Source organism: Onychomys torridus, chromosome X, assembly GCF_903995425.1.
Source record: "Onychomys torridus chromosome X, mOncTor1.1, whole genome shotgun sequence".
NCBI lineage: Eukaryota > Metazoa > Chordata > Mammalia > Rodentia > Cricetidae > Onychomys > Onychomys torridus.
The window spans coordinates 83,267,055-83,279,571 of NC_050466.1; the positions used below are offsets into that span (position 1 = coordinate 83,267,055).

At 42.3% G+C, this 12,517-nt stretch overlaps 1 protein-coding gene across 4 annotated transcripts in view; it reads left to right on the forward strand.

Moving 5' to 3' along the window:
• Positions 1-12,517, forward strand: part of Pcyt1b (phosphate cytidylyltransferase 1, choline, beta) — a 94,046-nt gene that overhangs the window by 66,249 nt on the left and 15,280 nt on the right. For all 4 annotated transcript variants that reach the window (XM_036174706.1, XM_036174707.1, XM_036174708.1 and 1 more), the window contains exons 4-6: positions 1,416-1,567; positions 3,800-3,878; positions 9,918-10,060. In XM_036174706.1, the coding sequence (XP_036030599.1) occupies positions 1,416-1,567; positions 3,800-3,878; positions 9,918-10,060 (374 nt within the window). The remainder of the gene's footprint in view (positions 1-1,415; positions 1,568-3,799; positions 3,879-9,917; positions 10,061-12,517) is intronic.

The following is a 12,517-nucleotide window of genomic DNA, read 5'->3' on the forward strand; positions in this document are numbered from 1 at the left end:
TCCATCACCTTAGCAATCTCACTTTTTTGTTGTTGTTGTGAGAGTGTTTAGAATCTGTTTTAGAAATTTTAAAGTAGGCCAAGCTTTATTATTAAGTGGTCACCCTGCAATACACTAGATCACTAAAATGTTCCTCCAGTCTCACTGAAACTTTGCATACTTTAATCGAGAGCACCAAGGCCAAAGGAATATTTCCATAAAGGATAACTTGGATATTAGATTGCAAAGGAGCTATAAAGGCAAGTTTTCTGCAAGTTGAGCATGGCAGTTGGCTACACTTACTCTGTGGCCAGATTTGGTTCATGGTATTGAACATGACTTGGTTCCAGAAAAAAGAGGATAGTTTTGTCTGTAAACACCACCTTCTACCCTTAAGATCAGAGAGTTTACAGTGTGTACATAATACTTCAAAGGGGGAAAAATCTCATTGCAAGAAGCAATGGTCTCTGGCCAGTAGGACCCAGGTAAATAAACACTGTACTTGTAGTGACCTTTCTTCCTGGCACACAGGGAACACTAGGAAATCTGCCTTAGCCAACCAAAATGTAGGTGAGTAAGTAGGATTTTTGCTTTGTTCGTTTTAAAACACTTTTAAGTAAATCTTCAAAAAACAAAAACCTTTCTGAGGCTGAAGGTAAAGGAAATTACTTTTCCCATTTAAGGGCTTTAGAAGCTGAGATCCGGAAAGGACAGGAAGTTATGGGAAGGTTGAACTCTGTTCGATAAGATCTTCCACTGTATAACTCTCACCTCTTCATTGTGTAGCCTAATGTGTAGTGACTGGATCTCTATCCAGGGAATAGAGCTCTCTCTCCCCCTCTCCCTCCCTCCGTGTGTGTGTGTGTGTGTGTGTGTGTGTGTGTGTGTGTGTGTGTGTGCGCGCGCGCGTTTCATAACTGGGTTACTAAGGACAGTAATTTTGTGAAAGAATTGGAGTTGAAATTTATCGGTCCGGCCTTGTACAGTTCAGGCCTTATCTCCTCTTTCTGTTGTCTCTTCATCTGGTTTCATCTGGCCATTTCATTTCTGAATAATAACATCCACCAAAAAGGGTGAGCTACGAGGATGAAAAGATAGAAAAGTCACATTAGATAATGTGCAGAATAATTTTGATAAAAGCCTCAGAAGAGAATGCTGCTATAATTAACAGTAAAATGAAACTCTTAATTCCTAGTGGATTTAGGTTTGCTTTCCTCTCATAATCCTGTGTTCTTGTAAAAAAAAAAAAAAAAGAAGAAGAAGAAAAAGAAGAAGAAGAAGAAGAAGAAGAAGAAGAAGAAGAAGAAAGGGAAAACAATGAATTCAATGATGCCAAGTAACTAACTAGTGAAAGCACACTCCTTTTGTTTTGCCAAAGAAACCAGGTCTAGCACAGGATGAGTAGCAACAGTATTTAATACCTTTGCCCATTTCAGTTTGCAGCGATGACCTTACTCACAAATTCAAAGGTTTTACTGTGATGAATGAGGCAGAGAGATACGAAGCTCTCAGACACTGCCGCTATGTGGACGAAGTCATCAGAGATGCACCATGGACTCTCACACCAGAGTTCCTGGAAAAACACAAGGTACTTCTCCTTGGGTCACCTTCTCCCTGTAACAGGATTAGGGACTCTGGCTCTGGAGCTGAGACTGCAGGGAACATAGAGACTCTCCCAGTTTCTAAAAAGGGGAAGCTTTAGGGACTGACATGGCATCGCTTGATGTAACACCTCTCTTTTGTCCAAAACTAAGGACTGCCTTCTTCTCCTTGCCTTGAGTGCAGGTATTAGAGCTGGGCTAGCCAGGTCCAAATGCTGCCTCCCTCCTCCTCTAACTAGACAACCACAAGCAAGACTCTTAACCACACTGGACTCAGTTACTTCATCTCTAGAACTGGATGAGACTGCTGTCCTCCTTGCAGGGCCATTTTAAGGAGCTAATGAAAGAATCTGAGCCAAACACTTGGAAAACTGGCTGGCCTGTGGCAGGAGCTCCAAGGATGCCATTGTGCCAGCATCCTTGTTGGTGCTCACAAACTCACAAGCATCCTTAGGCATGGAACAAATGAACACACATCCCATCTGGGAGGTCAGAGGTGAGGCTTTAGGGAAAGAACTTTATAGCTATGATTTTGTGATTCTGAGATTCCTACTGACATAAGATTTTTATTAGTTGAAAACATGAGACATTCTTTTGATCTGCATCAAATTATGTTCTTTGTATCTCCCTACCAGCCCCACACTAGGAGCTATTCTTTCCTTTTATAAGCAGCACAAAAAAATAAGATTAAGCTGTTCTAAGAATTTTCTTTTCTATTTTTAAATTCGCAATGCAGAAGAGAATAGAGAACACTGATCAATGTGCATGGGTAATAGCAGAGGAGACAATTTCCTGGTGAGAAGGAAAAGAAAAGAGGAAAAACTACAATATGATTACTAGCAGTAATCATACTTCGTTTTACTTAGCATATATTGTATATATTCAACATATGACAGGCATTTTAGAGGATACTAATAATGACCACGATAAATGCCACTTATTTTTTACCATATGCCCAGGACTGTGCACAGGACTTTGTTATTATAGAAAGTGGGTTCAGTATCATGGCTACCCTTAGTTATTATTATTATACACTGAAGAGGGGGAACTAAGCTTGAGTACTGAGGATAGAATTAGTGACAACAACAATAATAACACATGTATTGAGTACTTACCATGTATCAACCTCTATTTTTAAGCACTGGTACATATCATTTAACATAGAAATTCTTCCTTGAATTTACACCTCAAAGGGCATTGTCTGGAAACATTTTGGTTGTCATTTCTAGGGGGTGCCACTGACATCTAGTGGGTGGAGGTATGAGATGCTGCTCAGTATCTTCCAATGTACAGGACACCTATACATACATACCCCCAAATTATCTAGCCCCTGCTGTCACTGGTATTGAGGTTGAGGAATCCTGATTAAATTCCTCCTTCCGGTTGTAAGTGGTAGGTAAGAATGATACCCTGGCAAATTAAACTATTAATCTAAACCGCCTCTCGAAGTGGATAAAGGCTCACTGTAAACAGCTTTCAAAGCTGTGCAGAGAATGTTTACCTGGTGTAGCAGGAAACAGGAAGGAAGGAAGGAAGGAAGGAAGGAAGGAAGGAAGGAAGGAAAGGAGGGAGGGAGGGAGGAAGGGAGGAAGGGAGGAAGGGAGGAAGGGAGGCAGGCTTTATGTTTTAAATTCCAGGGGACACAGGTCATCATGACAATGGATGTGAGGCAGCAGAAGCAAGAAGCAGCTGGTCACAGTACATCCAGAGTCAGGAAGCAGAGAGCAGTGAAAGCTTGTGCTCAGGTCAATTTCTCCTTTTTATTTGGTCCAGGAGCCAAGCCCATAGAATGGTGCCACCCACATTCAGGGTGGCTCTTCCCATTCAGTTAACCTAAGAATCCCCCACAGACATGCTCAGAGATGTTTCCATGGTCAGTCTAAATCTCATCGAGTGAACAATAAAGATTAACCATCCCAGGAGGACAGCCCACATGACCACAAGATGGCTTGGAGAGGAAGTCCAGATAGAAATCGGTGTCATGACTCAGATAACAGGGTCTGCTTCTGTGATGCTGAGCTGGAGGGGTTCTTGAAAGCTGTCACAACTGTTTTGATGAGGATGGTTAATGGCTTGTTATGCCCAGACGACAGCACTCTATAACTGCTTTATTTTAAAAGGCACCGGGGTGGAGAGGGAAGGAGTCATCAGCCTCTTTCAAATCTATAAACCTGCCCCTCCACACCAGTGGTAATGTCCTTTTTGTCTTTCTTCAACAGATTGACTTTGTGGCTCATGATGACATTCCATATTCCTCTGCTGGTTCTGACGATGTTTATAAGCATATAAAGGAAGCAGGTGAGGCATTTCCCTGTCCAACACAGCATACAGCCAAGCAAAAGACTATAGTTGTTCTAGCTCTACACTATGTATATATGGAGTGTTGGAATTTCCACTATCACCAAAGTAGCCAGGTCTGTACCATCCATGCTCTTTGCAAGGACTTCCTTAGAACTCAGGAGACCTTGGTAAGAACTAGGGGCCTGACACTTTTCAGTCCCAACCTTGCTTGTAAGGAGTTCAAAGAAAAGAAATCTTACACGTTTCCAACTTGGAAAGGTGCAGAGAGGCTGAGAAACACTGTGCGGAGGATGAGAAAAAAACCTGGTTGGTGCATGAGGTACATCATGATGGGTCATGCCATGGGGGATAAACTGTTCCTTCCCTAAAAACAGCATCAGAGACATAGAGCAGGGATTTGGATCAGCTAAGAGACCCCAAGGTTAATGGAATTGCTGCTCAAGAATTCCTTAGCTACCTTAGTCATTTGGTAGTAGTTTCTTTCCTGGGTGAGTGGTCTCTAGTAAAGGAGGAATAACAAAATTACTCCCAAGGTAGTGATTTTAAAAGGCTGATTTTGTTCATGACTTTTGTGGGGCAGAGTCTTAATAGGGGTCTTGGCTAAGTGCTTCTTTTGTTTCTCTTTTTTTTTTTTTTTTTTTTTTTTTTTTTTTTTTTTTTTTTGTAACAGACTCTTACTCTGTAGCTCTGGCTGGCCTAGAAACTACTATGCACATTTGGCTGGCCTAGAACTCCCAAAGATGGTCTTCTCTTGCTCCCCAAGACCTAGGACTAAAGGCATATGCCACCATGCCTGTTGTGTGGGTTTTGTGTGTGTGTGTGTGTGTGTGTGTGTGTGTGTGTGTGTGTGTGTGTGTGTGTAGTACTGGCAATTAAACCTAGAGCTTCCCATATGCTAGGCAATCCCTTGACCATAGGCTGAGAGTTTTGTGCTTGACTCTTTCAAGTAGTTATAGCCAGATACTGATAGGAGCTGCAGTCATCCAACTGTAAGCCAGGAGCTCAGCTGTGCTTATCCCTATAGCACCAATACATTGTCTCCATGTTGCCTGGGCTTTTCACAGCATGAGGGATGGGAACAACTATCTAGAGAACAAGCAAATGTAATATATTCCATAAGGCTTCTCATGGCCTAGCCTTGGAAGTCACACACCATCATATATAACCTTTTTTAGTATAAGCAAGTCACTGAGGCTAACCCAAATTCAAGGGTAAGGGAGTGTGGGCCTCTTTTAAGAGTTATTTTTCTGTATTCTTGCTTTCTGTATGTGTGTGTATCTCTTTCTAAAACATTTGCTTTTTAAATATATCTCCTGAGAATTTCATACATGTATACAATGTATCTTGATCATGGCCAACTCAAATACTTTCCATAGCCTTCCAAGACCCTCCAATATCTCCATCTTCTACCTTCATATCCTCATCTTTTTTAAAAAATATAATCCACTGAGTCCAATTAGTGCTGCCCATGGGGCCATGCAATGGAACATGAGCAACTTACCAATGTGACCCTTCACCAAAGATCACTTTCTAAAGCAAAGAGTTAGGTGGCATTTTGTTTCCTTAGAAGTGCAGACCTAAGACTAAGGGTATGTGACTTTGTTTGCACAGAGATCCTTCCTTATGGTCCATGAATCTGCTCCACCAATTCCTCACTAGGAGGAAGAATTACTATGAAGATCTAGTTGGGATATACATGAAGAAGGCCATAGAATGGCCACTGGAAGAGAGAGTATCAGAAATTATCTGAGCATCCACATGCAGCTTTTATACTCGATGGTTTATTTGGAAAGTCAAAAATCACTTTAAATGAAGCCAGACATATCATGAGTATAAATTAAGCAGTACAACATTGGGCTCTGTTTGTCAGAACTGAGTGTTAAAATCTTCTAGCAAAGCTGGATGGAAAGATGGAACTGAGATGAAATAGACTGTAATGTCCACATTACTCATTATCATTCTGATAGTGCCTACTACTGTTGAAAGTTGCTTTATTAACATGTGCTTTGCTGCTTCTTAAAATAGCTCCATAACCAAATGCTGCAATTCTGAAAAGCATGATAAAAAAGGTTCTCTGATCATGCTCATTACTGAATATTTTTAGCAGAGCAATAATTAGGATTTGGAGGAAGCTGGGTGCCTCATTATGTCAGTAGAGGGCTTGGCTTCTTTCAGAGACCTACCTCTCAAGCAGCCAAAGCAAACCCCCAGCTCCAAATCTGCTTTCAGTTACTCAGCCACCGAGACCCAAGTCTCTGACTTCAGACAGAGCAAGCTCATGTCCCCTGTGTCTAAGTGACTTGCTAAAATCAATTAGTAACTAACGAACCTTCACATTTCATCAATCCTGAAGGAAGATAGGATGGATTTTTCCACCAGAAAGTCCTCAACTGTTCCAGTTGAGGTGAGGATGCTGTCCTAGACCTGCTGGCTTGGGGTCACACAAGGACCCCCCACCTACCAAAGCCCTGCTCCCATACTTAGTCTAGTTGGAGTTCTCTTTGCATCCATATGGTTATATGTTTACATTTTCTGCCTTCCATTTCATTTTTATGCATTTGGTTTCAACCTTCTGGATGATCATAGATGTTTCAGACCTAGTGACCAACCCTAACTCTGTCCTCTGAGCCATGGGCCAGAGTCACAAGTTGTGTCTCCAAGATCAGCAGTGCCATTCTGCTGCTGACACTGTGAATGTGCAGATGACATGTTTTTAAAGGTCCCAAAGGGACCTTGGGGTAGCAAGACAGAAACATTCACAGAGAATTGGATTTGGAAGGATGCCCAGCATCAGTATTCATCTTGATAGTGCCTGCCGGTCACGTGGTGCAAGACTATAGAAGAAAACAAGAAGGGTGTGGTCCGGTCCCTCATACAGATCATGGGCAAGAAAGACAGTTGCTAATGGAAGTGTTCCATCGAACACCTTGCAGTATTTGAAGGGAAAAAGCAGTGGGGCTGACAAACGGGACGACCTGCTTTGGGAGTTGAGAATTTACTTGACACTAAGTCCGAAACCCAGTGGATGACCAAGAGTTAAGCAGACAGAGAGAGACTGTGACAGACAGAGAGGAGGAGAGCTGATAGTTTTAGGACACCAAAGAAGCTCAGTGTGGCTAGGTACTGGCCCAACTTCATAGAGTATGTCTTAGTTAGGTTTCCTATTGCTGTGAAGAGACGCTGTGACCATAGCAACTCTTAAAAAGGAAAACATTTAATTGGGATGGCTTACATTTTCAGACGTTTAGTCCATTATCATCATGGTGGGACATGGTGGCTTGCAGGCAGACACAGTGCTGGAGAAGGAACTACATTTTGCTTTGCAGGCAACAGGAAGTGAACTGTGTTCCACACTGGGCATAGCTTGAGCAAAGGAGACCTCAAAGCCCACAGTGACACACTTCCTCCAACAAGGCCACACCTACTCTACACCTAAACCACACTTCCTAATAGTGCCACTCCCTGGGGGCCAATTACATTCAAACTACCACAGACTATAGCAAAACAATCACAGCCCTTTGTACAGTACAGCAGCCAGAGGCCGGGAGATGAGACTAAGACAAGAAGGAAGCGCAGGAAGGGGACTGTGTAAGCTGTGGCATAAAGCCTAGTTAAAGGCTTTATTCTAAACATGACAGAAAACCAATGAAGAGGAATAGGCAGGCATGCAACTTGCATTTAGAAGGATGACTCTGTAGATCTTGGCTGTGTATGTTTAAGTGGACAAAAATGACATCCCCAGAGCTGGAGAGATGGCTCAGTGGTTAAGAGTGCATACTGCTCTTGCAAAGCTCAGTTCCTATCATCCAAGCCAGTCAGTTCACAACTGCTTGTAATTCCAGCTTCTGCAATTGTTTAGCCTCCCTGGGTACCTGCATTCATGGGCATGCGTGCGCGCACACACACACACTGGGACATGGCTAAAGACTGATTTTGAGGCTCTTGATGTAATCTTTGAACAAGGTGGTTTGGGTTTGGCTAAAGATGGAGAAAAGTGGTTAAATTAGGGAAGCATTTGAGGATCAGGTTTGTTACCATACATTGATTGGATATGGACAGTGGGGAAGAAAAGCCAGATAAGCACAGGTCACCTTGTCTAGCTAACTTCTCAGTTGAGGGAAAATAAGGTCAAGTAGCTTGCCTTCAGAGGTTGAAGTGACTTGCTGTAAACCGAGAACACAGTACCCTTGTCTGCAGGCTTGACTGTGCTGCTGATATAGGATAGATCTAAATGATTGAAATGATATGAACTAGTTCTCAATTGCAGACACATGATTTTGGTTGCCAACAGAATTTTGAGCATGAATTCAGTTCTTACTGTGTTGGCATCTGTGACTCCTTTATAGCCTGTGTTGCTGGCAATGCCAATATGTCTTTGACCTTAAGGACATCTAATAGAATCATTAGAACTTGGTGTCCGTGTGCTTGTTTAGTTACACTCTTTCCCACAAATTCCAGATGAAAGGGTCTCAGAGTGGTGATAAAATCATCTAGCACATCACACACATATCCTTAGACAGAGGCAATAAAGACTCCCCTTTTTCCTGTGGGGATAATGTGATGCAGACTTCTGGAGGGCAGAAGACTTGCTGTGCTCTGACTCATTCATTGACTCAGTTGTTATTATTCATTCACTTTGCATTTATTAAGCACCTTCCATGTATACTGATCTGGGCACTGGCAATTTGAAGACAATTAAGGCATAACTGCATTCAAAATATCCATTTCTGGTTTCTTTCTTTCTTTCTTTCTTTCTTTTTTTTTTTTTTTTTTGAGACAGGTTTTCTCTTTGTAGCTTTGGAGCCTGTCCTGGAACTCATTCTGTAGAAGAGATTGGCCTCGAACTCACAGAGATCTGCCTGGCTCTGCCTACCAAGTGCTTGGATTAAAGGCATGCGCCACCACCACCCAGCAAATTCTTTCTTAAAAAAAGATTGATTGATTGATTGACTGATTATGTATACAGTGTTCTGCCTTCATGTATGCCTACAGGCCAGAAGAAGGCACCAGGTTTCATTATGGATGATTGTGAGCCACCATGTGGTTGCTGGGAATTGAACTCAGGACCTCTGGAAGAGCAGCCCATGCTCTTAACCACTGAGCAATCTCTCCAGGCACACCCCCACCCCCCAGGTTTTTTGATTTGTTTTGTTTTGTTTTTAAGATTTATTTATTTATTATACAGTGTTCTGTCTGCACATATCCCCACAGGCCAGAAGAGGGCACCAGATCTCATTACAGATGGTTGTGAGCCACCATGTGGTTGCTGGGAATTGAATTCAGGACCTTTGGAAGAGCAAGCAGCACCCTTAACCTCTGAGCCATCTCTCTAGCCCCTTGTTTTTGTTTCTAAAGAAACATAGAATTAAATATAAAAACCACACAAACAGATGTCCATTTCCGTACAGAGACAGGTATTAGACATATGGTTTTGTTAACTGAAGATAGCTTTATGTCCAAAATGCTGTGGGTTCTCATGTTAATTTCAGGAAAGACTTCACAGAGGTACAACCTTGAAGGTGGACCATTGAAGGTGAGGAAGAACTCTGTGGATGATGGGGGTGGGAAATGGGTGTCCAGGATAGAAAAGAAGAGCTGAGCATGAGCAAATGGCAGGAGCCAGGTGAATGGATCGTGTCTCCTGGACCAAGCCTGGGATGATGACTATGCAGTGTTATGGTAAAGGAAATATATGGTACTGAGGCTGGGAAAGCCAGCTGGGACCAGAAAAGAAGGCCTTCCTGGCTGCCCAGAAGTTCCAATTTTATCCATCAAAAAAGGATCATTAAAGGAAAGAGGCTGAGCTGGGCAGTAGTGGCCCATGCCTTTAATCCCAGCACTTGGGAGGCAGAGGCAGGTGGATCTCTGTGAGTTCGAGGCTAGTCTGGTCTACAAAGCGAGTCCCAGGAAAGGCACAAAGCTACACAGAGAAACCCTGTCTCGAAAAACCAAAAAAAAAAAAAAAAAAAAAAAAAAAAAAGGAAAGAGGCTGACTGAGGTAATCTTACCTTTATCTTTTTAATCTTACTTGGACAGGCATGTTTGTACCAACACAAAGAACAGAAGGCATCTCAACATCAGACATCATCACCAGAATTGTACGTGACTATGATGTGTATGCCCGGCGCAATCTTCAGAGAGGCTACACAGCCAAGGAACTCAATGTCAGCTTTATAAATGTGAGTGTGCCTCCCCATGTAGCGTGAGGGCCACCATAGTATACTGTCATGACTGTCGTTTACTGTGTGCCCTGCGGTGCTCTTAATGCTTTTCATTATTGTCTCATTTAATCCACATTAAAAACCCAATGGTGTGTTTTAGTTTTGAGAGAGGGTCTCACTGTGTAGCCCAGGCTGGCCTCCAAATCATGACCCTCCTGCTTCAGCTATACAGGCAGGCATGCATCAGCACACCTGACTCAGTAATCGTGTATATATTTACAATTGAGGAAACCAGTGCACGAAGAAGTAACGTGAGTCAACCAAGGAGCATAGGCAGCTTCACATTTTATAATGGAGCTTCCTTGTTTCCCTCCACTGCCCCCAAACCCCCTCTTTAGTTTTCAGATGTGGCAAAGGGTTTCTGGAACATCTGCCCCTTGGGAAAGGCAAGTGTTGTCTTCTTCTCAAAGGAGAGGAAGGCGGGCGGAAGCAATGAGATGCTAAGCCCGGAGAAAATGCTTTCTTGTTTTAACGTTTTACAATTTTCATTTTATTAAGGCCTTACAGATGCTCATTAGAAACCTTAACAGCCGTTTTTTATTGTCCAGAGAAATTACAGCTGCTTAAATAAAGCCTGGAGCCTTTGGCTTCCTTTTCTATTTCTACCTTATTGTTCCCACAGAGCTGCTGTTAGTTTAATAATAGAGCACTGTTAAAACAATCTTTAAAACAAGCAAAACAAGCTGTTACAAGGCAAAGAGAGTAGCTGGATGGTTGGGGGTGATGTTAGTGAGTCTGGACAACTGAGGTTACTAGGCTTCCAAGGAGCCCATGATTTTGATCCAAACAAACGCTCTCCATGCATACAGAATTCCAGCCCCCAAATAGATACTGTATTCTCAAAGGGTGATTGTCTGCAAAAGTAGGCATTTAGAATTATGTGCAGCTCTAATTATCTAGCATCTTATACAACTGATCATTGGTACCTTCAAAATAGGAGGGGCTCATTAATTGTAAGTCAGTGATTATTCATTGTCCCGATAAAGCAGGGAGTGTTGGGATCCAGGCCCCTCCAACTTCAAAATGGAAAATGCCGGGTTCGAGTAGCACCACAACACGTGGCTGAAGAGAATTCAGCTAACGTGATGATTTGGTATCTTAGAGAGAATAAAGCCCTGGTTATTTCAATAAATTAAACTGTCTGTTCTTTTAAATTGAATTCAGTCAACCATCCAAGCATAGCAAGCCATTTCCAAAAGTTATTGCTCACTCTCTTTAAATGGTCTTTAGATAAGCCACTTAGCTCAGGGAACCGTGAGGACAGTGGGGGTGTGCTTACTGTCTTTCTATGACAACAAATCTGGCTGCAGCTCCAAGAGGAAATTGAATGTGTTGGATGGGCGTGTAAATGAATCACAGAACCTCAGAAGTGGCAGAGACCTGATGAGGACCAGTCAGCCAATCTATGTCCCTTGACTTTGAGATAAGTAAAACGGAGCCCAGGGAGTAGACAAGGCCAAGGGAGGGTGAGAGAGAGGTGGAGGTGGCAGTCCCCCTCCAAATCTTGTGACTCCCAGCCCAGTGCTCACTCTACTGTTATGTGCTGACACTGAGCATTAAACGAAGAAAATGTGGAAGAGCGTGATATGAATACAACAGCTAACACTTACCTAGAGCTGGTAAGATGCCATCGAAGTGTTTTACCTGTATTATCTCATTTCATACATGTGGTAAGCCTACTGGGGGCGTGCGATGACACTATCCTACTTATAGGTGAGAAAACAGGAGCCTAGAAGGTTAAACAACTCACCTCAGACCACACTGTAAAGGATAAAAGGCGGAGTACCTCCCTGTGGCACATATGTATGATTATATAGCTCAGTAGCAACACACGTGGCTTATATCCCACCCAACCCCAAGATTGCAATACAGTTTTGAAGGGTCTAAATTGGGGAATCTTGACCTAGTTTCATAATATTTGAGGTATTTTACAAAATTCTAAAGCACAGAATGAGCTTGATTTCTACATAGTAAAGAAAAATATCCTGACTCTTTTAGAGACAATATATTGAGATTTCAAAAGCGAAGACCTTTTGTGTGACATTATTTTCATTGTTTAGATAACATGCTTATCAGGTAATGTAGATAAATGTCTGTGGTGCTTTATGAGAACAATGTAGCTAACACAGATGGAGCAAATGTCAGGCTTTGAGCCACACATTTGCATGCATTATCGCTCCCATTTTATTAATGAGAAAACTGAGGCTTAGAGGTGACTAGTGTTTTCCTCAACACAATATAGCTTCCTGGAACACAGGTAAACAACATCATTGCATAAAGTCTCTAAGCACGAAATCCAGAGAAGCAATAAAAATAAAAGCTTTCTTTATATCCAAGGAAACCAATGCAGGCTTCATGAAAAATATGATAATGACAATTTTGGCATGAGACATAGGTCCTAAGCCCATTTAGTGG